This window comes from Chelon labrosus (assembly GCF_963514085.1).
Source record: "Chelon labrosus genome assembly, chromosome: 21".
In the NCBI taxonomy this organism is placed as follows: domain Eukaryota; kingdom Metazoa; phylum Chordata; class Actinopteri; order Mugiliformes; family Mugilidae; genus Chelon; species Chelon labrosus.
The window spans coordinates 1,922,839-1,949,637 of NC_140354.1; the positions used below are offsets into that span (position 1 = coordinate 1,922,839).

Genomic DNA, 26,799 nt, shown 5'->3' on the forward strand with positions numbered 1-26,799 from the left:
CAGACTGGGGTGAGTGAGGCAGAGGGAACCTGAAGGTCTGGGAGGAAGGAAGTATGGGCTACTGACTGTATAGTGTATCATTTTTAGCTTGCAGTGTCTTCCTCTGTCCACAAGATGGTAGTGGAGCACCGTTGCTATGGAAACGCTTCATTCAGGCTGTCGTCACTCCCACAGAGCTGTGAGCTATTACTATCATCCCCACCCCCCTACACTACACCCTTTTCATCCGGTTCAGCAGGTAGCAGAAAGTCAGACTGCCATGTGGGTCAGCGAAGGAGTTTCACCAGGCCCAGCTCTGCTCAGACAGACGAGGATGGCTCTTGGGCAGCGAGAGAGAGTGGACGTAATGTTTAGGTGGGGGAAAAAATAAATTCTTTAACGAGCTGATGCTGAGGTCAAACAGCAAGTAGGAGCAGTCCGGTGGAAATTTTAAGAAGAGCTTAAAATTTCAGGAGGGATTTTTGATGCATGGTCTGAATGGTATGGCAACTTGTAAGGATATAGGGATGGAAAAATAAACACATTTGAAACAGTGGAAACAAAGTGTCAAAGGAGGGTGGGGGCTGATTTGACTAAAGAGAAATTGCACTTGGATGACAGATATAACCATTTATAAAGAAAAGGACTCCTTTCTCTTTTCATGCCATCAATCCCAGCAGTTGTGTCCCTGGTTACCTTAATGGCACACTTCATGACGAGAGCGGTGAGCTCAGACACCACAAGGTCCACACATTTGAGGCTGGGCTCTTTGAGTTTGAGGATCTGCTTTTTGACAATCGCCTCGAAAGCCAGGTCAGGGGTGAAGAGCCCCGTTCTGTGAGGTTATGGGGTCATATTGCATTTTGTTGTGGTGGTAGAGAGACAGGGACAGGCAAAAATTGAAGAAAGAGAAAAAGTTGGACAGAAAGGAAGGAAAAAAGAAGAAATAAAAAGAGAAGAAGTTTTGGTTCAGTTAGTCATTTTGAGACAGACAAATCAAGCAGTGGAGAAGGACAAGCCACAGGTTTTTCACATTCTCTTCCTTGAGAAGCCAGTTCTTCTTAAATTAGGTCAATATGGTAGAAGTTTACACCTCACACAACTCCAGGCCAATTTCAAACTTAAACACAGAAACATTTCTTGTAGGCTTTACACAGTGAGTTGTGAGACCTGCAGCTTGTCAAGGAGAGATCGGAGATTCTCAATCCTGAAAAACATCTCCACGACAACACGTCACCCGTCACAACACTCCACAACACGACAGTGCTGCCCGCACACAGGGCTCGCAGGGCTTGGATGGGCTGAGGGCAAACTGCACAGAATTCTTCCACATGGGACTCAGAACTTTCCAGATTTTATCGAAAGATGTTTTGCTTAGGTTCTGTGTCGGCGTACCCTCTGCCACACCCACGGTTGCCCCCGCCCTGTGTCTCAGCTGGGTCGGGAGATGCTGGACACCTGCAGTACCTTGTTGGTGCACTGCCTGAATGTGTTGATGAGCTCCTGAATGACCAGATCGATACATTTGAGACAGGGCGTTTTCAGCTTAATGATCTGCTTTTTCACGATGGCCTCAAACGCCAGGTCTGGAGTGAACAGCCCCGTTCTGAGGATGCACAGGGAGACAGAGGCACAGTGGCAGACAGATGGCAAATGAATAAATAAACATGGGCAGACAGGTGAAAAGATAGACAAAAAGCTAATGATAGACCTGTGAAGAGATCGGAGGTTACTAACAAAGGGGAAAGACAATTAAAATAGTGACAAGCGAGATAGGAAAAGAAATGCTGAAGTTGAAATGAATTACGCACATAACAAATGAGATATGACAGACAGGAGAGTTTCACTCTTTTCAACACACGACTACACAAATCTAATGCACAAAGATACGTGTAACATAACACCTCAAAATAACTGAATGTTTTGGCAGACCAAAATGAGTGGCTGGTATTGTGGCAAGAGGATAAAGCGACTGAAACGAAGAGAAAGTAGAGAAAAAGATATATACCCCATATACAATTTTAAGTGCTACTTTTACTCTGCAAGAGTGAAAACTTGAATTTGAGTAAAAGCTTTGACGAAGGGAGAAAAAAGAAGCCACTGATCACAGCGGTTTTTAAAGTCAACAGAACGCAGGTGTCTACTGAGCTCTGCGACTGTCTATTTTGCAAGTCAAGAAGGCTCCACTCCACTTGCCTGACACCATGGACGTTCTTGATTGCGTGACTGATTTCGCGTCTTAGCTCCTTCTCGTCAAACACAATCTGAAGAAGAGGGAGACGTCAAATAATACGTAAATCTTTGTGAAGGCCCTTTTAACACGTTGACGTAAACACCTTATATCTGGCTATTATTGTTATACGACATCTTACTATGAAGTGCTAACCTTGACTAGTTCGAAGGGGAAGCGTTCATGGAAGATGCGGTTGATCTTGGCACCACCCGAAAGCTCATTGGTGTCCACCTGGTCCCCGGAGCCCTCAATGCACTTCTCAAAGTCCACACCAAACTGCTGGACCATCCTGATCAAGCACAAAAGACATTTGTGAATAACCTCCTTGCAGTTCATTTATACCCATCTGTCTGCAGGATGGTGCTACAGTCTTCTCTTGGTAGCCCTTTCTGCTCAGTTAAACTCAAATATGCTGTATTAGACCATTTATGTAAACATCACAATCTCTAGGTAAATAATTGCAAGCATAACCTACGAAAATATTACAAAATATTTATATTTTTATTATAAATACAATATTTATTTGCACTTACTGCAACAAGGCCTTGGTTTTACGCGTCGGGTCATCTGGACGGAAGTTTTTGTACTCCTCCACTTCTTTCTCCAGCGAGAGGAGCTGACTCTGGAGCTTGCTGCGCAGACCAGGCAGCGTATCCCTGATGTGGTTGGTCAGTTGCTACAAAACCAGTTTATAGTATTATTTTAGAGGATCAATGATCTGGCAGAGAGAAGGGGATATTTTACGATTTAAAAAAAATGAATCAAAGACTTATAACTCGTAGCAGACCTGGTTAAGGGTTTTCTGTAGATGTGGTGTGCCCATACGCTCTGCGATGTGTCTGTAGCCAGGGTGGGACAGGAAGAACTTTCTCTCTGCAGCCAGAGCAGCACGAATGTCCTTCTTCCCATCAATGTCCTTCTGACTGCGGTTTACCACACCAATGTAACCTAAACACAGACAAAGAAAAAACGTTGCACGGACGACAATTACGCCTGAAAACGTGTCATTGTCTGGGTGTGTATGACCCTCACCTCTACGGAGTGGCAGAAGTTTATTTTCAAGGATGTCTTTTGCATCCGTCCCTTCGTCCATCAGGTCCAATTTTGTTATAACGCCGATGGTACGCAGACCTGCACATAATAACGCATATATATTGTAATGAATAATACAGGAAGATGATTCCCAGAATAATTCTACTGTGTTTATATTCCTCTCTGACTGCTGAGCTACTAGACGGTTACATGCTTACCCTGTGGGTCTACCTCCTTCGCAATCTTCAGAGCATCTGAGTTAGCCAGGTCAGTATTGGCAGGGGTGACAGCCAGGATCAGACAGCTTTCCTTGGTGATGAACTGCATCAACATATCTCTGATCTGGTGCTCAATGTCGTGTGGCTGATCGCCTACGGCAACCTTAGTCATTCCCGGAAGGTCGATGAGGGTCAGGTTCAGCACTGAATCATGAGGACAGAAGTCATTAAAATGACAAATGCAAATGACAAGTCTTTCCATCAGCTGTTAAAATAAACAATCAGGTTCTCTGGGTACAGAATGTGGTTGTTGCTACAAAACAAGCCCACTCACACCTGATTTTATTTGTTCCAGGAGCTTTATTGCTAATCAAGGAGTTTATTTTCATTTTACCTTTCAGAATGTCGCACATCATTAACTTTATTCAGTTTATATATAAAAACCTAGGTAATGAGTAATGTTGGACAAATAAATGTCTGATTAACTGCCAGCATCCTAAATGAAAGACATACCATTGTCGAGAAAAGTCACAGATATGTATCTTACAGTTTTATTCTGTTAAGTTTACTGAAAGAAATAAACATAAAAATGTCAAGTATGACTATAGACAGAGGTTTGTTTCTCTACACAGTAACTATAAACAGGGATCTAAGGGGATTTACACCACAATATACATGAGAAGGAAAACCCTTTGAAGGTTAATAAGTCTGTATCAGCTCACAGTGCCTCTTATCACAATGACCTGATATGAACCAAAGAGCACGACATGTGTTTTCTTTTCCATTACCGTGTGGAGAGTACACCCTCAGGTTAATTGGGATGGAAGAGATGCCTTTGTTGGAGCCTGTTATCCTGTCGGTCTCTGCCTCGATTTCCGCCCGCACCTCATCAAAATCCACAAACTTCTTCCCTTTGCAGTGCAGAAATTCGGCATATTCTATACACGGAAGAAGATTGAAGTCGAATGGGGAAGGTAGAGAGGGTGAGAAATGAACAAAGAGAAGAAAAGAAGCAGGCAAGGGGGAGAGAAAGAGAATATTAAATTTAAGAGATGAAAGTAGCACATAGACAATGTGCCTAGCTTGAGGCACTGTGGTAGTGAGGCCATATGCAGGGCAAAAATGAAAAGAAGTCTGGATGTGGTTCTGCACAGGACTGGCATACTGACCTGCTTTATTGTTGACCAGCTGCAAAATGAGAGGTCTGCGGGTAACAATGCCTGATCCACGTGGAAGAAAGTCCCTGAGTGAGACATAGAAATGGGTAAGAGGGACAAAAAAACATAGACATCAACCCAAGGGGGACATGTTCAGGGCAGAGACACACAAAGCAAAGAAATAATTAAAAACACACAAAAGATACAGACAAACAGAACGTTTAGTAATTCATTACACTCAATGTCCATTTCCTCACAGCGTGGCCTCCGGTAAATTGATGGGCACAGGAGGATTTCACGCCTCCAACTTGTCTCATAACAAATCAAATGTGACAAAGTCATTTTCCCTCATCATTAACGCTTTAGAGATCAATTCAAGCACACCTACGCTGGCTAAAGAAGAAACGCACCCTAAAACAGAATTCACACATTTTGTATCTGCAACACTTCAGATCACATTTCACCAAGTCTCCTTTCATGCTGAACTAAATGGACTGTAATATAAAGAGCTGCTCCACAGTGATAATGAGACAACTCCTAGGACACTATGACAGCTCTCATGGTGAGCTTACTGGGACATGACATTTTTTTTATTTTTTTTTGGATTCACAACTCAACACTCTATATCCAGTGACACTTGGGCTTTTGAAATATTTCAAACTAAACCTACGGGAAAACTGACTCCAGGATGGCGTCTGGAGCGTATACATTCTAAAAACACACAGGTTGTGTGTCCATGTTACTGAAGTATTCCAAAGCAATAAAGCAAACAAGCCCAGCGTGCCACAGTGCCACACTGTGGTTAAGAAGACAACCTTTAGCCAGTTTGTTTGTGACCATTTGTGACAACAGAAAAATATTTAAATGAGAATAATTACAATCATTCAGCCCAGATGACCTGCAGGACATTCTAGTAAATTTAATTTGTAAAAACACTGAACACAGTGGTAAAAGAGAAAAACATGACGTTGGGCTTACAAATAGTACAAAATACTATTTTCTCCAGAAAGGCCCCAAAGAAAAAATATTCAACTGCCACAGTCACTTAGTTTCCATGCTGCAAGTGCTTTCCTTGTGCCATCAATGACTTTCAATAGGATCAGTGTCTTTCTGGAAAGTCTAGTGATTACAAAATTACAGACTGAAGGCATCAAATTCTTCCCAGTTCCTACAGCAGCAAAACATCCTCTAACAGGATGGACCCACCTCTATGCTTCACTGCAATTATTTACAAATGTCTAATTGAAGAAATTTTGTTTTCAGCCTTTTTCTGCATTTATGGTGTGAAATAAAATCTTCTATCAGCTTTTGTTTCATCTTAGCCATTATGGAAACTCAATGTGAATACCTGCATATGGCCTTTTGTGCCTTTATTGGATAGTTGTCAGCAGGGAGAGACAGGAAGTGATGAGGCAGACAGTTAGGGCTATAGTCTCAGTTCATGTGGCCCCTCTCTGCCAAGTTTATGGAGCACCGTAACCCTACAGCCCTATTCGCACGGGACTAGTTTTACCAGGAGATCTCTAGTAATTTGTAATAAATGCGGAGGTCATCTGTGATCTTAATCCCGTGCAAATCGGTCATGTCCGTGATTTGTACAATAAAAATCACAATGCCAAATACCTACCCTGTTTCTCTTAACACAGAGATAACAGTAATAAGTTAAGATAAGATGATCCCTTATTTATCCCACAGTGGGAAAATTGGCATCTATGTGATTTGCCTCTTTTTATTCAAGAATTAACAAGGCTGTGCCATAAATTAAAAGTTTGGACAGTGGTTTGAGTGTAAAGTCAAGATGTCACTGCTAAAGCATCCAACGTTTCACCGAAAAACTCTTTCTCAAAACTATCAGAAAAATTAAATCACAAAGGGTGATGAGATGGATGACATGCATGGAAGCGATGGCTGGGCGATTAATTGAATTTCAATTTCGATTTTGGTTTCCCTCGATCATGAAAACAAGATAATTGTAATAAAATGATCATTCTGCCGCACGCCATGTCTTGTGTGGTAAATGCAGCGAACCTTCCATCTCCACCTGTACACTTCGCTCCGCCCCACCCCCGCTTGAAATTTTTCGCTTTCAGCCACACCCGTGCATATTGCCAGTGGGTGTTCGGAAAAAAAAGTGTAGAAGAAGATGATAGAAGATGGCAGAAAGGCAGCTTTTGGTCGGGAAGAAAGGTAAAGTGAATTATGTGGTGTGGAAACACTTCGGTTTCGAGGAGTCTGACTCAGAACAAACGAAGATATTGTGCAAGATATGTCACGCTACTGTGTCTGCACCTCAAGGGAACACGACCAATTTATTTAACCATTTAAAGTCCACATACAGACTAATACATGACCAAGCAGTTAAGGAACAAAAAAACTCAAAAATTTAAAACTCCTCGACTCCTGCCACCACACAGTCAGTGCGTGTCAGTCAGTTTATTCTTGGTAATATTAATTTTGGCCAATAGGGTGTGCCTCTACCTCAAAATATAGTTTTAAAGTGTTAAGTGTTATATCATTGATATACTGATTATTACTACAGTGTTTTTTGCAGTACTGGTTGTCGTAGCAAGTGCTTTACACCAGGGGTTCACAAACTTTTCCATGCCAAGGCCCCCCAAACAGCATTAGCTTCTGGCCGAGGACCCCCTTTGCAAACCTACAGACAATGTTACAAAATATGTAAAGAAACATCAACTTTTAGAATCTTTTTTTCTTACTTGTATTCACTATATAATAATATAATAATGATTAAAAATAATTAGATTATATTTTTTATATATCTTCCCTCCAATTGTCTGACGCCCCCTGGCGGCCCCCAACTTTGAAAACCACTGCTTTACACTATAGTTGGAGTTGGGTTTTTTATGGTAAAAGGGAGTAGTTCAATTCAATTCAATTTTATTTATATAGCATCAATAACAATACAAATCGTCTCAAGACGCTTTACAAAAACCCGGCCTGAAACCCCCAGAGCAAGCCTGAAGGCGACGGTGGCAAGGAAAAACTCCCTTTTAACAGGAAGAAACCTTGAGCAGAACCCAGCTCATATCTGCCTAAGGCCAGCCGGGTCCCTCTGTTCTGTTTCAGTGTATAGTACTGCAAGTCTGGGATAGTGTTTATTTTTACACATTATTTAATTTATTTTATTAATCGATTTTTCTCTTATTTATTTGTATTTTTCTTGTTTTTCAGTTCTATGCCATTAAATAATTAGGAATGGGGTGCTCCGATGAGGAATTCTGAACTTGGGATAGTTGGCACAAAGCAGACAGCATACACATTTGTAACACATAAAAGCAGCACAACTATAGCCCTGATTCCCTTTGGTATAAAATACACAGTTTTGTAAATTAAAAAAATACATGTGCATGGAACACTACGTCTGAAGATATATGAAATCATACTAAAGCCACGAAAATCAATTTCAATAGGCTCAAAGAAAGAACAAAATCAGCTTAAGCCACAGGGGGAAGATGTGTGGCAGCAAAAGAGGCAACTTTTTGTCCTCAGTTATGATATGGCCGCATCAATACATGTTTTATACATATTATAACGTGGATGACATAGCACCAACCTGTATTTATATTGTTTTTGTCAGACAACCTCAGAAGTCCCAGCCATAACCGAGTGATTTGATCTGTATAATTATAATTAGCTATTGGCTATGAAGTAGAGTTTTTGTCAACTGAATAGATTTATCTTGATATACTGATGTTGAACATGTTTTGTTTCAAAGAATGTCTACATTAAGCATAACAATGCTTAATGTAGACATTCTTTGAAACAAAACATGTCACCATTTGTGTCAGAGGCAAGGCCCATGGTTTCATCTTGCAACTGTTAGCTTTTGTGTAAGGCTAGGCTGTGTCAAACCAAAGTAACGCTTTGACCACACTAGACTCAGGACTGAGACTTGACATTGCCTTGCTATATGCATATTCTCTACTGCAAGCTTGCATCATGCAAAGCAAAAAACACAATGCACCGCAAAAACAGCGCTACACAACAGTAAACAAACAACGGTCAGTTATTTTGACACAAGCCTACAGGAAACAATGACACCTTTCTCAGTTTCCTTCATGTTTCTCTAAAAGTGACAGGCTAGCTAAAGAATTTTAACCACATGGCAACACTGCTTAGTCAGCCTTCAAATGAGACTCCTCCGCCCAGTCTGCACTACCCTACCCCTGTCCTTCTGCTGCTTTACAAACATACTACATCTGGTGATAATCACCAGCCCCAGACCCAGTATTCCTAGCAGAGCTGAGTATGTCACTAACCCACATTCTCCTTTTCCTCCTTATTGCCAGACTGAGAGGCCTGAAGGGAAGTGTGATGGTACTCAGCCAGTCTACTGACTTCAAACTGGAAGCCACACCACAGGGCACTAGAAAAGAGGGGAGCTGCCATACTACATACAGTCTGGTATTCCCAACCTGTCGTCAAACAGTGGGGAACATTCTGGATGCTCCACACATCAGCAAAAATCCACAGGTCTGTGGTTCAGCACTGGTGCTGTGACATGCACATAATGTGGAGCATACAGGCATTTGTCTACATGGAATGCAGTATAGAAAGCACTGGATGGTGTTTTTGAGAAAAGAGAGGGCTAGGTTAGACGTTAAAGTAAATACACTTAAGCTGTTGGAAGGACAGGCTCAACAGGCTGGAGGTGGAGGACGATGGAAGATGTTGCTCTGAGATCACAGCAAAAATGACCTCTTCAAGAAACAGCTAACATATTAATGGTACAGGCTCATGTTACAGGTAACTCTCACTGGCTGCTCAATAGTGAAACACCACCCCAGTGGGTCAACAAGTGGCTACTGGTGAAAGATTCACACTGCAACAAAATAAGCCAACAATTATGTCAGGGTGATAACACACATAAAAAATTGTTGGCTCAAAATGCTCTTTTGAGAAGACAGAGAGAATGCAGAAGTGAACCAGTCAGTCTTCATAAGCAGAATTGGATAAAGAGCAGCGGTACATTGAAAAGAAGCAAGAGGCTACGATTCCATTATTGATGTGCTGTAAATGATAGACGAGGCTGAGCAGATTGTGTATCATTTCATGCATTATGCATGACCAAGCAAAGAGCATCAGTCTGTGTGCCTCCCTCCCTCGATCACAAGAGAAAGCAAAACCAAGAGAGAGTAGGGCAGGGAGAAAGCGAGGGAGCCAACTCCCCTCCCCCCGCCTTTCTGCCCGTGCAGCCGCCGCCTCTTGCAAACAGGCAGAGCAACTCTGAGAAGCGACAGGCCACAGCTGATCCTCCTTTTCCTTGAGTCTACGGAGGACTGGAAGGGCTCGCTGTCAAACATGGAAACCAGTGTGTAAAATTCTGAGGTCATACTAGGTTCCCACATTAGGGAACAGCATACAAAAGTGTGTTTGTGGTTTGGTGTGACTTGTTCCACAGGTCTCTGTAGTGGCAAAGAACATATAATTATGACGACCCGCATTCCCACACCAGTCTGCCACTGTGAGAATGGCGAGGCATCACTCGGCAGTAAAGCCTCTTCAAGCACTACCAAACTCCAACTGCTTAGTGGAAAATCCCTTCAGTCTCTGCCCCTCGGCGGTCTGGGCTTCTTCCTCAAAGAGATGTTCACAGCTACACAACAGCATCCAAACTAACAGATATTTCTGTCTATATATATTAATGCATCCTCCAAGAGTGAGTCCACTGCTGCGGACAGAGATGGTAGAAGTGCATTTAATTCTAATACCATACTTACATGGTCATATTTTGGTCAATGTGGCATGGAATTAGAGCAATCCTGCCACATTGTTTATCAAGGATAGCCTTAAACTTATAACAAATGTCCAACACTCCTGGTTCATCAGTTTTCTATTCACCACAGATCTGATAACAACCTCCACCCAGGCCAGCTTGCACTGCTAGATATAACGCCTTCACTCCCAGCTGGGGCACTAAAATACAACAGTTCGACACAGACAAAAATGGACACAGTAGCGTGATCATTATCTTTGAAATATATACCTATTAATGTATGCATTAATATATGGGCAAGCAGGTAAAATAACACTGAAATTTTAAACTGAATTATGATTTAGCTTAGTCAACACTGATGTTCCACAGTTGCTCCTCTAGGTTGCCTTGGTGCTTATCTAAACAAACAACTCTACCAACAGATAAAAACATTCACAAATACATGATGATGTTGTACTAAAGAGATTCGATTAAATTTGATCCAGAAAAGTATGCAGAGCATCCAGCAATAATGTGCTTGTCTTCTGGAACAGACTTGAAGGAAACAGAGGCCCAAATCTCATCACCAAGATGGGTTACACAGAGCAGTGAGCAATCTCAATCCCACTTGGCCAGCCTGGGCTGAAAAACAGGACTGGGACAATTACAAGATAGTAACTAAATACCAAATGTGGCCAAGCCCTACTTTTCCCTCACAATCAAAACAAGGAAATGTAAAGCAGAACACTGAGCAACATAACATGATGCCAGAATATCTGCCTGTTAAACAGAGTGACGCAGTAAATTAGATCACTTGGAATCTATATCAGATTATGACATCGGCATGTTGTTCAAGGAGGAGCATTTTTCTTTATACAGCACTAAATGAGTTTGTTTCCACTGTCATTGGTGCAGCACAATGGAAAAGATGGATTATTTTCATCCCCAGAGACACAGGGATGAAACCAGCCTTTCCCACACAACATCTACGTCACCATAAACAAAGGTCTCAGCCACTGGGGATATTACAGAACAAATACGACTGAGAGTAACAGCAGGTCAGAGCTCATAGTTACAGTCTGCTGTCACCACAGAGAGTTTGCAAATGCTAACCACACAACACTTAGTTTTGCATAACATATGATTGGAAAGCATGGTAAAGGTTGTGAGCATTGGCCACTCCTTAGATCAACAATGAGTCATGAGCATGCCCATTTCTACAGTGATTTGCAGCACCTCCCCACTGCTTCCAGGTAAGAGTTGACATTACAGGTATGAGTCTAAGTTTAACTGTTCCACTCGGTCAGCCCTCAAGTTCACAGTAACAACAGGCAAGTAGCTGCTGTGCAGGTGAATTTATGATTAATCCAAAAACAAAACATGACAGGATAGCCATGGACAAAGGTTTATGCTACAGTAATGCAAAACTTTTCAGCAAACGGATATATGTCAGTCCTGTCAAGAGGCAGAAAGCAGAAAGTCAGGACATGCAGTGAAATCAAGGGCACCGTGAAATGTCTGACGTTAAATGCAGCAGATGTGTGTCAAGTGATCTCCCAGTACAAAGTCCCACTCATCCAAATTAATGTGCACTGAGAAGTAGTCTAAGCTGCGTGTGTGTTCTTACCCGGGACCAGTTACGACACGCTCAACTAGTGTTTATAGTCAAAGGTCTGTGTGCAATGTGGGCATGTCATCTTAATAGTCAACATGCTTCCTCTACCGCCTGGCTTACGCATATTTGTGCGATTGTAAGATTGCCGTGTCGGTCGGTTTAAACTATGTGCATGTATCAAAGGAGCTGGGAACCTGCTAAACAAGTTCCTTTAGAGGAGCCTTGTTTTGTTTCTCTATCTTCGGGGTATTCACACACACACTCCTGATGTGGGAGAGGACAACAGGACTAGCCTGTTGCAGATGATAGACTGAGCCTGGAGCAGTGTAGCATAAAAAGTTTTATGCAGTGTGAACTGTTAAAGTGAAGTGTCAATTTCCTTAATTTATAAACTTTGGCCAAAAACAGACACAAAAGAGGAAGGTGATAAAGGAAGCTGGCTCTGTTGCAGATGCGGCCTTGCAGAGAAAATGACAGTATTTTGAGATCAACAGCAAACCATTCAATACAACACTCTAGCGATATATTCAGCTGCAAAAGTTCACATCTGCCTTTTTCTATTTATACTCCCGCATCTAAAAACACACGCATACACACACTCTTATCAGACAACAGACATGTCATGTGACCCAATAATACTCTATCCAACAGTTGTTAACAATCATAAATGACAATCTCATAAGACTTCCTGGGTGTGGCCTAGATTTAAAAATAGTGCCATAAGAAGCAAGCATTTATTCAGAACAGAAACACTGTAAAAGAAGTTTATCTGTACTATAATCTCCTAAAAACACAGTGCTACAATATCCTCTTTATAAAAACAAAACCTCTGATTTAGAATAGTCTTCAAGAGTCAGAAAGCCAGGGTGTAGACAGGGCTTTGTTGGTCACAAATATGTGCTGACACAAAAACTATAGGCTATAAACTATAATGACATCAGAGGAAGAACTAGGGGGCACTAAAGTAAAAAACTAAAAGGCTATACTTAAGCTATTTATTAAAAATACTTTTCTCCATTCTTACTATGTCATGGGTTTATGTCAAGCAGCTGAACCTGTAGTCAGTCACATACCGAAAGCAACTAACATTTGCCCAGTTTTAAGGCAAATAGCGTTTTCAAACAAACCCGATACAACCAAAAAACACAAACTGGGAATGTAAGCAGAAGCAAAGCTGTGTCAACTAAGAGATAATTGCAATGTTTAACTCACTCAGTTAACCTACCTGCCAACAAAATTTTCCAACACCGAGCTTTTTCCAGCGCTCTGTCCGCCGACCACAGCAATCTGGGGAAGGTCTAAATTGCAACTCTGGCCAATGGAGCTGAAAGCGTCTTGAAGCTTGTTGATCAGGGGAATCAGGTCTTCCATGCCCCGGTTCCCCATGGCTTCGTTAGCTCGGAGAGCCCCTTCAATGCAACGCAAACCAGAGGCTAACGCTAGCCGCGCTCACTAGCTAGGTAACGCTAGCTTAGCAGCAAGGTGCTCTCGGGTTACTCTGAAGTGTTGAGTTCCGCCGCCTCTAACAGATGAGGCTTTTACTCTCACTCAGAATACGTGAGCGGCTACCAATAATGCAATTCACAGTGAGAGCATTTCGGGTTATTTTAAGCGTATTAACGAAATACTCAGTCAGTCGAGACGGACGGAAAACTCGCAAAACAAAACTTCCTCTACACAAACATCATCCGGTCAGAGGAGATGACATCCGATCGAAACCGGTGAGTGTTGGACCCGCCTCTTGACTTCAAAAGCAGGTTGTCTATTGGTTAATTTTGCTGACTTTCAAGAAGAGCGTGGTTTGATTGGACAGCTAAAAGGGGTGCTCGTCACGCGAAACAAATAACCAATCTCCCATTGGGCAGCCCACTTGTCAATTTCAAGTTTTGTGTCACATGGTCACTGAAACATGGCGACCACCATAGAGTGTGGAGCGAATACAAGTCTTCCAGAAAACAGCATGTCTTTAAAGAAAGCGCTATCTGTAGCTTCTCCTCTCACTCTGCGAATTGTTGCTGAATGTCCCGTGACAAAAGCCAGAGCTTGTGATCTAATACTGCCCCACAGTGCCGTTAGCACCCCGGTATTCATGCCCGTGGGCACTCAGGGGACTCTGAAGGGAATCACTGTGGACCAGCTGGAGGGTCTTGGGTGTCAGATTTGTCTCGGAAACACATATCACCTTGGCATGAGGCCGGTAAGAAATTTGTCTTTGTATTTCCTTTACGATTTATTTTCTAACTTTAGTTTTAAATTCCAACTCTGTTGCCAACAGGGTCCTGATCTGATTGAGAAAACCAATGGTTTACATGGGTTCATGAACTGGAAGAGAAATCTTTTAACTGTGAGTGTTGTTTTCCTGAATCAAATATAGATGACAACAGGTAAAGGTTGGTGTCATAATCGTGTGTTTCTTTTTCCTCTGCTGACAGGACAGTGGAGGATTTCAGATGGTGTCTCTTGTTGAACTCTCAGAAGTCACAGAGGAAGGAGTCAAATTCAAGTCCCCCTACGATGGCACAGAGATCCTACTAAGTCCTGAGAAATCTATCAGCATACAGAACAGTCTGGGTCAGCAAGGAACGGAATTATTGGAATCAGTTTTAAGTAACAAATACCTTGACCTATAGACAGCATCTCCATGTTTCTTTGTGTTCTTCCAGGATCAGACATCATGATGCAGCTGGATGACGTGGTCAGCAGTACTGTGACAGGGCCACGGGTGGAGGAAGCCATGCACAGATCCATTCGCTGGCTGGACCGCTGCATTGCAGCCAATAAAAAAGCAGACAAACAGAACCTTTTTGCCATCATCCAGGGAGGACTGAATGCAGAGCTCCGCAAGGCCTGTCTAGATGGTAACAAATCTTGCTCTGTGGCAGTCCTTATTCTAGTTTTCATCAGCTACCACTGTCTCCGTTTGGTGGTGTTCACAAGCACTCTGAATAATGTGAAAGCCTTAGAACATCATTAAATGCCTTGAAAAATACAGAGATTTCAAATGGAAGGTGGCCACATGAACTAGGTAATGTCTCCATTTCATGTATACACACGTAAATAAGCGCTGGCCATCCCAGTCCATTGAGGATATTTTGGGCCCTTTCTTTAGAAATGACTCAACGTGATGTTCCTGGTTTTGCCATCGGAGGCTTGAGTGGAGGAGAGGAGAAGGACGACTTCTGGCGGATGGTCACACTCAGCACTGATCACCTGCCACGGGAGAAGCCTCGCTACCTCATGGGTGTGGGGTATGTTCGTCGTTGTGCACTAAAACTCATCATAAGAACTGTGCTGTTTGCGCTACTGTACATTGACATAAGGATTTATATCACATGCCGTAGGTATGCTGTGGATTTGGTGGTGTGCGTCGCTCTCGGGTGTGATATGTTCGACTGTGTCTTCCCAACCCGCACAGCAGTAAGCTCAGTTTACCTTCTAAACTGTCATTTAGTAATTGTAATCCACATTAATAACTGATCTCAGCTCTGTCTGGCAATCACTGCTCTTTCTCCCTCAGCGGTTTGGCTCAGCTTTGGTACCATGGGGATCTCTCCAAGTGAAACAAAAGCAGTATGCTAAGGACTTCCAGCCCATAGACCCAGACTGTCAGTGTCCAACTTGCAAGAGGTAAACCGAGAGCTAATGCCAATTCATTATGCGGAAGATATCTCAAAGCATTTTCTTCACTGATGCGGCCATATAAGCTCATGGAGTCCTTTACTGCCCGAGAAAACTTTGTTTAGTCTAGCCAGCCCTGAGATTGCAGTGATTATTTTTGTCATATTACGGTTCATTTATTCTCAGGAAATGAAATCTCTGTAATAAAATATCCAAATAGACTAAGTGTGTTGTGAGGGGAGAAACCTTCAGACGAATGGATGGGCACTTGCGTGTAAATAATATGCCTGTTTTCTATTTCAGACATAGTCGGGCTTATCTGCATGCTTTGTTTAAGAGTGACACTGCAGCCATGCATCACATCACCATCCACAACATTGCCTACCAGGTTGGTATTAGAATAATCTTTTATGTAGCTGACCTGACTTAATATACTACTAATAATGACTTGACATCTCCAAGTATTAAATAGGATTTCATTAACGTCCTGTATCTGGCGTCCTGACTCTGAAAGATGTCGACCCCATCCACATATCAATATAATGTGCTTAGTAAGTCTAATTCCTCTGACAAAAATCTAATATTATGTGACATGATTATATCTTTCCTCAGTTGTGGTCATTAAATGCTTCAGTTCTCTCTGAAGGCTCATCTTGTGACAAATGTGTCCTGAAATATAATAATCATGTGAGGAGTTCATGACAGATACTGTCCGATTATGCGACCTATTCATTTGTTGATTGAAGACTTTGTCCAGATTCCCGTTCGAGCTGCTAGCAGGGTGCCTCAGGACTGTCCCTCACGGTTGTCCTTTTGGACCGTCACCCTACTACTTTTATCTGGAGTTTTATGTCTCATCAAGTATTTTAGTATGAAACATTTTTGCTATTTTAATATGCTGCCACAGTGAGAAGTTTTCATGAAAGCATTCTCAGAGGTTGGTGTCCTGTAGCTGACCTTATGATCTGAAGGTGCACAGTAGGAGATGATTTCCCACTAGAGATCGATCGTAATCACATTATTCTTCCAATTCATCAAACTATTCTCTTTGCAGCTCACCCTGATGCGATCTGTGAGACAGAGCATTGTGGAAGGCTGCTTCCCCGAATTTATACGGACATTCATGAAGCGAATGTTTCCCTCTCGTGACCAGTACCCCGGCTGGGCCGTGGACGCCTTAGCTTCCGTCAACGTGACTTTGGAATAGTACCTAGAAGGCATGGTTTTATTCTAAAGGGGGATAAATGTCAGTGACTGAAGGATTTTATATCTTTTTAAATGACCCTTTTTATCGATGATTGTTTTGTATTCTGTCCTTATATGTATATTTGTATATGCACTGCTGGTTTTGTTGGCAGCAAGGAGGATACCTTTTGATTTGAAGGGATAATGCTTGATTGTCAACAACCTGCATTACTTAGCTTCTGCAAATTGTCCTCAGAGTACACATTATGATAATGTGTGAGGGGGTTTAAATGATGTTTGAAACGCATAAACTGGCTCCTCTGGTATGCTCAGACACTTTTTGTTGTTACCATGGCTACGCATCCTGGCCCACCCACTTGAAATGAAATGGTTTGCCTTTCTGTCAACCTTTTTTTTTGGGTGAATTACAGCGATTTTTATTTATTTATTTTTTTAGCCAAATGCCTTATATCAGTGACCGTGTTTCTATTCTGGGTTTTTAACTTGCAGCCAGCTGTTTTAACAGATGAATGAATCTAGTTCATAGAAACTGTGTGTGTGTACTATGATAACCACCAGAGGGCGAAATAAATACAAGTACAGCAAAAAGGAACAGAACTACTGAGTGATATGTTGTACATGTTTTGTAATACAGTATTTATCAGCTCAGCAGTAATAACTAAAAATACTATATAAGCTTAGATAACCAATTATCCAATTACATTAGGTATTTGAAAAGAGAAGGATACCCAAACTCTCCATCATTCTGATTAATCATTCTTGAGTACCAGTGTTCTTCACCAGTTTAAAAGCCAATTATCCTTTTTTATAGAAAGTGAATGTTATGTTAGGGCTTTACAGTGGCGCTGTGTTAAATTGTGTGTGACCAATATCACTCAATTGGAGTTCATTTGCATAACACCTGTTGTGTGTGGCTTTGAGTCAACAGTCCTCTTAAGCATCACATTTCAATATCATTACCCTGTCTGTTTTGGCCGGAGCTTCTGCAAGATTAAACCCCTGTTCCAGTCACATGCACTGAGTGGCAGGTAAGTTACTAAACAAATGGCACGGAAGTGAAGTGCTGCACTACAAAGGTTGAGCTGACAGGAGTTGACAAGCTTGTACCCTATTTCATAAATGCTGAACTAGTTCATGGTAAGAGATTTCACACAGTCATATTATAATGGCACACATTAAGAGGAACTTGAATTGTAAGAAGGAATGTATTACATTACACATTGTTTTATATGGTGCTTTTTGGGGGGGATTTTTTATTTATTTTTTTGTTATGTCTTGTTCCTTCTGGGTAATTTGATTATATTTAGCATTTAGATGAGTAGTGAGAGAGCAGCAGTACCCAGAGCTCAGTTGGCAAGCAATGCAGAATCGTGTGAGGTCTGAAAATGAATGTGCTCGACCAAAAGCTTTGCTCTAAATGAACAGGATGTCTTCTCGTGTGTGTTTTAGCAAGGCATCCCCAACTCGGAAAAATGTGTCTCCTTAAACTGACTCTTAATCGACGCAGATTCAACAGGCCTATTTAACAAAAGGCAGATAAATTAGAGGAAAAAGAGGAAAAAAAAAGGAAAAATGGACGTAAGCGTCATTGTAGACTCACGACTGGAGGCAGCGCAGGTCTCCACAGTGTGATAGACATTTCTGGGCTTTTTTTGTGTGGCAGATTGTTATCATTCAGCATTGCAGAACAGTATTACGCGTGCAACACTGCCAATATATTGATGGAGAACGCTTGAGGTTCATTTTTGAATATTTTTTTTTTATTTTATTTTTTTTTAGAGTATTGTTTTGTTTTTTTTTTGCCTCTATTCGGTATTATTCCTTAAATGAAAAGTCGTCGCAACAGCAGCACACTGTCCGTTACACATTTGTACTCAGTGCGTCCATGTGGAGCTCAAGCAGGGAGGATGCTGGCGTTGAGAGAAGCAGCCAGTTGCTCTCCAGCTGTCACAGCATAAGTGGAGCCTCCCTTACGGATGAACATCCCCGACCTGTTGCCTCCGTGAGAAGAAAGTAGAGCTGCGTTGTGATTGGTGCCAAAAAAAAAAAAAAAGAAATGCATTTTCTTTTTTCGTGTTAAGGAGGCTGGTCGAAGACGATGCCATGAGGGTTATCAATGTTTTTGTTATTCATTTACGTTTTGAATAGCAGAAGGAAGGGCGACGGAGTTGGCTTTGGAGGGGAGATCCTTGTCGGCGTGGAGGTGCGGTTTGCGGTGGTATTTGTTTCTGTCTCTGGGTTTTGAGAAGGAGGATCATGGTCGAACTGGAGAAGGAGGTTCTCCCTCTGCCTCCTCGGTACCGGTTCCGAGACCTGTTGCTCGGGGACTGGCAGACCGACGACAGGTAAGAATGTCCCTACTCGAAGCGTTTACGCACGGCGCACTGAATCTGTTGCGCATCAGTGCGCCATGAGAGCATCATATCACATTGTCTCAAAAGTACTCATTAGTTTTTGCGTTTACATTTTGCCTTGCTGATTTATGAGTGTATGAATGCTTATGAGCTTGTTTGTTTTTTTTACTGTCACCTGTGCAGTTCTGCTGTAACGGATGCTGCAACAGGTTTCTTCCTTTCCCCGTGTGCCCAGTGGCGACTGTTGCTGATACTGTTAATACAAACAAACACACCAGCAGCACACTCAGCAGAGACCAAGTGACTAAATGTCGGCTTAAAACAAATCTAGTTACGATATCTCATATCACGAAAGCTGCGTATATTTGCAATGGCACACATATGAAACGTCAAAAAGATCCTTTAGTGGTATCCACCAGAAATGAATGGAGGAGTAAGGGAAGTAAGGAATACCAACAGTATTAACTATTTATGATAGTCCTGCTTTCTTCATTTCTGAGGTTTACATTGGAACATCTGCCACCTGGGCCAGCTGTTTCAGGGCGCCCTCAGTAACTGGCAATTAACCTTTGCTTACACTCCATTGGCCAGTACGTTCTATGTGCTATGATACGCATTGCTTAATTTCATTATGCCTTCTAATGGAAAATCTTAACCTCCATTTCATGCCTGATGTATCTTGTTGCTAGGTGAAAATGAGACCCAAATTGTGAATGTGGACTTGAGTGTTTTTTATTTTATTTTTTTAAAACCAGACGAGTGTGGAAACTGAAAGCATATCACTCATCACACGTTGTTGAGACATAGTGTGTCAATAGGCATTCATCATACTACTATTCTGTCTATTTTCCCTGACCACTGAAAGGGTTTTGTTCTGCACAGATGAAGTCCAGACAGGCCTGCTTGCCCTTCTGGCCTCCAGTTATTTGTCAGCTGTTGCCCCAGGACTAATGTTTCAGCGCAGAGCGACCTCGGTCACCTGATTACAGAGGTTTGGTGCTTCTTTCTTGGAAGGCCACGAGACACAAACGAGCCTTTTACCGTCCGAGTGCCTCATTCTCTATAAAAGGCAAGAGACAACCAAACGGTTCATGACAACACAATGGAGGCTACTCAAACATTTGGAGAGAGCTGTGTGTGTATAACCACTGATATGCTGTAATACCTTTTACACGAGTGATGGTGATTAGTGCTTCAGGGATGTCCGTTACTTGAAAGGACTCCAAAAAGCACTTATTCCAATCAATGTTGTGTGTATTATGTGTGTTATATTTATTTAGTAATGTTTTAGAGCTATAAAGTTCAGTGTAGCCATGCCTCTGTTGGGTTTGTATTTCTTAATTCAGTGGTTTGTACCTCTGATGTTTGAGCTTCTCATTCTTTGTAGCTAAATCTGAATGTTTTTGTTTCAGAGCATCCGTGTGAATGTATTCTTACAAATGTTCAGAGCAGAAGGATTGTCAAGATGTTGATCCCAGTGCCATACATTTATGAAATGGACCGATAAGAAGAAGAAGAAGAAGAGCAAGGGACGTGATAGACGGTGGCAGAAAGCTGGCTCTTTTTCTGCCTTTCTCTATAAATCTGGGAATGGTATTGCCTTTTACTAACGTCCCCAGAGAATGAGGTGCTCCAATTGGGCACAGGTGCACAGATAGCCCCGTAGAGTATGACCACACTGTAGCTCAAATTTATTTTCACACACAGAATGTCAACATGTGTATGCATTAGTTATCTCCCTGACTACACTCTGCACAAAGACATACATTACTGAGCCCTATAATCCTTCTTTGTCATCCTCTTGTGGGCTTTCTCTCTGTCCGCCTCCCTTCTCGGTCACACCCTCCCTGCTGTGTGTGTTTAAATGTCCATATCCCTTCTCCATTAAACTCTTCTTTACATCTTAGTACTGATTGAAGTGCCTCTAATAGTATGCTTTTTCAGCCAAGACCTCTTATGTAGCTCAGGAATGCATTTTGCTGTAGCCTGTGAAGGGGCCTCAGCCAAGACATTTCCTGCAGAGACTTTTAAAGATGGGCATTGATTTAGTCACGTATTTCACACACTTCCTCCTGATTGTATAATTTCTGATAATCACAGTGCAGGTCTCCTTTTTCTGTCAGTGCATTGTCAAATCAGCAGTGATTGTACGGGGAAAAAGTAGAAATCTACTGAAACAAGGCCCGTGTGTGTAGAATTTGAGCGGCAGCCTGTTACGGAAAGCTTGGGTTCAGTGACCAGTTATGATCTGTGTGGTTCTCAGAACTGATGCGCCTCGTAATTGATCAGTAAGTAAATATGTGTCCTTCTGTTGCAGAAATGTGCTAGGGACAGAGAAGTAGGAACACGTTAATGCCGCTGTTCTGATTCCAACAACACCATTTATATTTTCTGGCAGTGAGTCAGAGGCTTCGGTTTTGAGGAAATGCCAGATGACTAAACAATTAAACACAGATCTTTTGCAGGCTGATGAGGATTTTGCCACTCATGAGGGCTATCTGTTGATTTTATTTTTTGTCTTAAAATCCTTGAATCCTCAAAAGGATTCCTTCTTTTCGGTATCAGTATTAGTCAGACATTCGTTTACAGTACTTCACACCTTTCACTCAAAATGTGCTATTTCAATATTCTTAATACAATTTGTCGACAAATCAGCTTGTCTTCTACACTGAAAGAAGGCATTTTCTGGTAAAATGCACAGCAATTACTGTATTCCAGCATTGCAGAGCAATATCCCATTCTTCTCACAGTTGATAGCGTGGTCTCAGCAGCCTATAAACACACACGACTCCCATTACAGCTCAGATTGTATGACTAATTTGTTAAAAGTGAAGTGAAATACAACAGAGTCTCCTCTGCTCCACAATAGACGGCCTCAGTAGGAGCTTTTGTCTGACTCCTGGATTACCATACAAATGACAGCCTTTTGTCCTTAAAACAATCTCATATCGGCTGTCACCTCCACATTTTCTCTCACTCAATCTCGGTCTCAGTCTGCTCTCAGTCGGCCTTTCTCCCCCATGCTCCTATTCCTCTCTCTTAATTCTTTCTGACAAGTCTTAATCTAGTGAGGCCAGAGTAGACCATGATCCATCAATATTGTCAATATCCATGCCAGTTAGTTTTTCTGTGCTTCGAACTGGCAGTGATGTGGATGCCATTTCTTTCTTGAGTCATTTTCATTCATATCACTCATAAGATAGTTTAAAAAGCTGATAGCCCTCTTTGCTGTTTTGCAGTAGCATAGTGCATGTATTATGCATCATGCGAGCTAGAGGGTCTTAGCAGTACAGATGTCTTGGATGATGAACAGAGTCATTCAATGAAGAGAAGAGGCTATTTTCCTCAAATTTGAGTCTGGATCAAAGAGAAGGGGTAAAGGGGGAGCAGGTACCTCATAGCCTTATTCATGAGTCCTGTGCTGCATGTAATATTGCTGGATAGCATCTAACATCGACAGAAGACACCAGCAGTATTTCCTGCAGAAAAAATCGATCAGGAGGATCAGCACAGCTGGGACATAAATTGTTTGCTAATAAAATCAAAGTATCAGCTAAATGTCTGCTCCTATTAGTGATTTAAAAAAAAAAAAAAAAAAAAAAAAGACGTGTTAGTTGATACTGATGAAAGAGGAAAGATTGCTAGTAGGGCTGATCAGGCCAAAGAAGAGGGGACGGTGGCAGAATGGAAGGCTCACATGCAACAATTTGAGAGTGTGGTTGCACAGTCAGAATTATTGAATGTAAGGCACACTTGCTAGCAAGACCAGGAACAGGGGTACAGTATCTGGGTGCGTCCATGATAGTCATCTAAACTCTTGGTGCTTTTATTTTAAAGCTTTCTTTTTTTTCTTTTTTTGCTACCACTGGGCCTTAATAAGCTTGATATTGGATTTCCTATCCAGCCTTTCAGTTTTAGATGAGCACTGTCAACACTTAAGAGCCTTCCTGCTGTGGATACTAACACAGCCATGGGGCTGACTACCATGTGTCTGACCACTTTTGGGCTCTCGCAGCGTTGCTGTTGGAAGGGCCGTGGCATCAGAATGGGGGCCGCTGTGCCCCTCTGTTGAGGGAGATCGCAAACACAGTTATCCACTGATTGCAGCGTCCCCTTTTTCCCAAACCACGTTAGCCTAGTACGCCACAGGAGTTGTCTTTCAAATCCACGAAAGCCCAGAGACACCAGGCACAGGCAACACAGATGAGCAATCTCATGTTTCACTCCTTTTGCACTGCATATCTTCCTCAAACTAAGTCAACTGCAGAAAAATATTAAAATCTCACACACTGATTCAATCACATGTTCAATATGTAGCTGATATAAGAGACCGGGAGATAGGATGTCATAGAGTTGTGTAACAATTGAAGCCAGACTTTGTTTCATGGCGGGAGGGATGGAATGAACAGATCACTAGTAAGTGATAAGCCCAAGTGGTGCATTTCTGTGAATTAAGATGAGTTAAAAGGAATTATTATTAAGTAAGCAACCATTAAGTTCTGCTCCTCCTGAAGGTGAAAACGCAGATTAATGTGTCAGCACATCCTCATAGGCAATAAGCAGTGAATGATTATCAAAGGAAAGGGTGAGACAAGGCTGCTTACATCAGGGAGCAAGGGTGGCAAATGACTGGAGAACTCCCACTCATGATGTATGGAAGGTTTTAGTCCATGGGAACCCAGAGGTTGTTCAGGAAACGGTTCACAGGAAACTCTACATACTTTATTTCAAATTTGTAACGCATTTCTTGTAAATAATGAGTAGTTTCCTGTTGTGCTTTGCCCAGGCTAGTGAAACAGAGGCGGTGATTGTTGGAATCTGTGGAAAAATATGTATTCAGGCTAGTCGATGAATTGGCCAGGATTATTTCCCTTAGTTATACACAGTTAAAGAAGCAAATAGAAAAGAATATTGAGCTGTAATTGAGTTATTATGGACGCACTTGCCTGTTTCATTGAAGTGTTAAAATCAATTCTGTGGCAGCAATGAGCGGTATTAGAAAAGCCTGGCGTTCGTCACATCTGACTCCTCAAGTCAACATGAACTCTTGCACTGTAAAGAAAAATGTGCCTTTCACGACGAGAAATTGATTTTTTTTTTCCTTCAGCAGAGATATGTACACACATTCTCATTACTTTTCTTCTTCATTCTTTTCCACCTGCCATCACCACTGTGTAATGCGTTTGATAGCTGTGTATCTGGGTCAGGGACAAGCTGTCCTTTCAACCATTGGTCAGATGAATCGGAGGAAAACTTGCCTTTGTTAAGGTGTTAGAGAAACCCTGTGGCGATGTTCAATTTATTTGCCTCTTGTCATCCCATTGAATCTCTCCTGCCCTCATTTGCAGTCATTTCTTTTCATGTTTCATTCATCTAAATAAATTAATAAGTACGTGTTTCATGGTCATCAAAATTTCTCCATTGAATGGTTCTCCAGAAACCACGTTCCTTTCAGGCAATGAGATCCTTAAAAATAATATGTGCAAATAATTTTCTTGCCGGTCAAATACGTGAATGATTAATATTTTGGGACCATTTATAAATCTGTTCAATGTAGGATAGAAAAAAATGGAGAATCTGAGTTCTTTCATCGATTAATGTATCCCTTAGGTTGCTTGACAGACAGGTCTGATCTCCCAGGTCGACGTCTATCTAATTGGAGATCAGGACAGCTTAGCTACCTATTCCACCTTTTTAAGTGTTAATTTCCTTTAGGTCATGTTCTTGTCTTAATTTAATATCCCTTGGATTGGCAGGGAAGCTTTGTAATTCTCACAGGACTGCAACGATAGTTCAAGCTACCCAACTGTAGTTAATATCTGCACAACACTCAGCAGCTACAGCAGTAGCAATCCCTCCAAGTAAAAGTCCTTACATTTTCAGGGTAGTGTTGTTAGTTCTTTTTTTTTATTTTTTTTTAAAAAAAGAATAAAAATGTGAATCTCTATTTCACATCTGCTTGCAAATAACATTTACTCAGGAAAATAATAATAAAAAAATAGCTTATTTCAATTATGGCCATGCTTAATGTGAATGTGGTCATGCCAAAAAGGCAGTGGAACTGAATGAAAACGTAACGGTGTACACTATATGCTTCCTACCCAGCATAAATCCGTGTATTTAGTGAAAGGACTCATAGCGTTTTTTTTATATATATATATTTAGGCCACTGAGTTGCTGTGACTATCAGGAGACCGTCTGGAATTGTTGAACGCACGTGTTACGAAAGATTTAATTCCAAATGATAGTCATCGGCTTCACAGGTTGTTAAAACGCTGAGTCCTTGTAAAACACACCAACATATTCCTGTTTGCTCTGCCTCCTTTAATGCATGCACTCCATACAGCATGGGCCCAACACGTTCGTGCAGAACTTCACGATGGCAGTGATCTCGAACGCATCACATTCCACGTGACGTCTGAAATACTTCAAGAAGATCTTGCGGGGCTTTGCCGTGTATTTGCGCTCATTATTCTTCTGCAGACAGGGAACAATTTTTGAAGACTGACAAGTTATCACAGCTTTATCTCTCAGCGTTTGAAGAGGCTTTGAGAACTTCATTCATATGAATGAAGGAGCTTTGGGGTATAATTATGTGTAATTTTAGAACACTGGAATCCATTTTTTTCAGACTTTTATTATTGTTTTATTTATATGAAAAACCTCATTAATAACCGGATTTGTTATTTTCAAAGGCACGTGCTACATACATAAGTGATCATTTGTGCATGCTTTTCATTAATTGAACAAGCAAAACTTTGACGGCTACGGCTGTGTCTGAGTTCCGTGTGCAGGTCGTGATGAGCCAATGCCGTGCTGCTGTGCGTGCATAGATTTGGGTTTCTGCAGTCTCTTGCACTGTGTCATTAGATGGCCAGTGCTGTGTCATTATGGAGCACAGGCATGGGTGGAAGCAGCAGGGGAACAAGGTTCAGCTCTCTCCCTCTCTCTCCCCCTCTCTCTCTCTGAAAGATCCTCCTCCGCATGTCCCCTTCTGTCTGTCTATCCATCTGTTTCTGTCTGTTTATCTGCATTTATCTGTATTTTTGTCCTTTCTACAACTTACATTTGTGATGCTCCCATGGCTCAGTTTTGAAATGCCATGGCCCGTTCTATCTTAGTTTTGTCTTATAGCTGTTACTAGTTTTTCTTCATTGAAGCCCATGAGATAATCTTCCTTGGCTCTAAATAATTTGCCTTATAAGCCCTACACTTTGAATGAGAAGCAGAGAGCAGACAGAGAGTGGGCATTTCTACTTCATGGTGAATTTTCACATGATACTTGATTCAGTGACATATTGTTTTCTACACAGACCCGAAGCAGTTTCTCTCAACAGTTATCCAATCATTTATTGTCCTTGTTGTTTTTGGATGGCCTTTTGCAGCTGCTACGTGCTTACTGCCCAGAGGTGCCATCATGATGTGCCTTTGTGTCTTTTGTTTTGAAATAATGCCCTTTATGAGTTTTAATGTGTTTTTCTCTCCCCCTCCTCCTCCCCTTAGATTAAAGTTGCCGCCTCTCAATCTCTCCTACGGCTCAACTCTTTATTGGGCTTTATTTCCACTTTACTCTTCATCCGCTGTTGTACACTCAAGTGGAACAACTCCTGCTTAGAGAAACGCATCAAGGGCGAAATGACCTCTGAAATTATCCTCATCTCCTGAGAAGAT

The 26,799-nt window shown here is 41.8% G+C and overlaps 3 protein-coding genes across 5 annotated transcripts in view; 2 read left to right on the forward strand and 1 right to left on the reverse strand.

Annotated features, from left to right (window-relative positions):
* Nucleotides 1–13,670, reverse strand: part of dnm2a (dynamin 2a) — a 28,520-nt gene extending 14,850 nt beyond the window's left edge. Inside the window, exons 1-10 of one of the 3 annotated variants that reach the window (XM_084570247.1) lie at nt 13,176–13,670; nt 4,632–4,705; nt 4,251–4,400; nt 3,463–3,666; nt 3,245–3,343; nt 3,000–3,160; nt 2,746–2,888; nt 2,366–2,501; nt 2,176–2,243; nt 1,447–1,585 (exon numbers count right to left, since the gene is read on the reverse strand). In XM_084570247.1, coding sequence (XP_084426373.1) covers nt 1,447–1,585; nt 2,176–2,243; nt 2,366–2,501; nt 2,746–2,888; nt 3,000–3,160; nt 3,245–3,343; nt 3,463–3,666; nt 4,251–4,400; nt 4,632–4,705; nt 13,176–13,336 — 1,335 coding nt within the window. In that variant the 5' untranslated portion in view covers nt 13,337–13,670. The remainder of the gene's footprint in view (nt 1–1,446; nt 1,586–2,175; nt 2,244–2,365; nt 2,502–2,745; nt 2,889–2,999; nt 3,161–3,244; nt 3,344–3,462; nt 3,667–4,250; nt 4,401–4,631; nt 4,706–13,175) is intronic. The other 2 variants (XM_084570245.1, XM_084570246.1) reach the window with 2 other exon arrangements.
* A 189-nt stretch (nt 13,671–13,859) lies between these two features.
* qtrt1 (queuine tRNA-ribosyltransferase 1) lies at nt 13,860–18,403 on the forward strand (the record flags this gene model as incomplete). The annotated part of the gene is made up of 9 exons (XM_084571455.1): nt 13,860–14,147; nt 14,226–14,294; nt 14,383–14,521; nt 14,614–14,808; nt 15,060–15,198; nt 15,292–15,367; nt 15,468–15,577; nt 15,872–15,956; nt 16,623–18,403. The coding sequence occupies 9 exons, from the start codon at nt 13,860–13,862 to the stop codon at nt 16,773–16,775; spliced, it is 1,254 nt and encodes a 417-aa protein (XP_084427581.1). The 3' UTR covers nt 16,776–18,403.
* Nucleotides 18,404–18,927: 524 nt separating this feature from the next.
* kcnt2b (potassium sodium-activated channel subfamily T member 2b) overlaps nt 18,928–26,799 on the forward strand; it is a 36,552-nt gene continuing 28,680 nt past the window's right edge. The window contains exon 1 of the mRNA XM_084571494.1: nt 18,928–19,119. Within this exon, the coding sequence (XP_084427620.1) occupies nt 19,031–19,119 (89 nt within the window). The 5' untranslated portion in view covers nt 18,928–19,030. The remainder of the gene's footprint in view (nt 19,120–26,799) is intronic.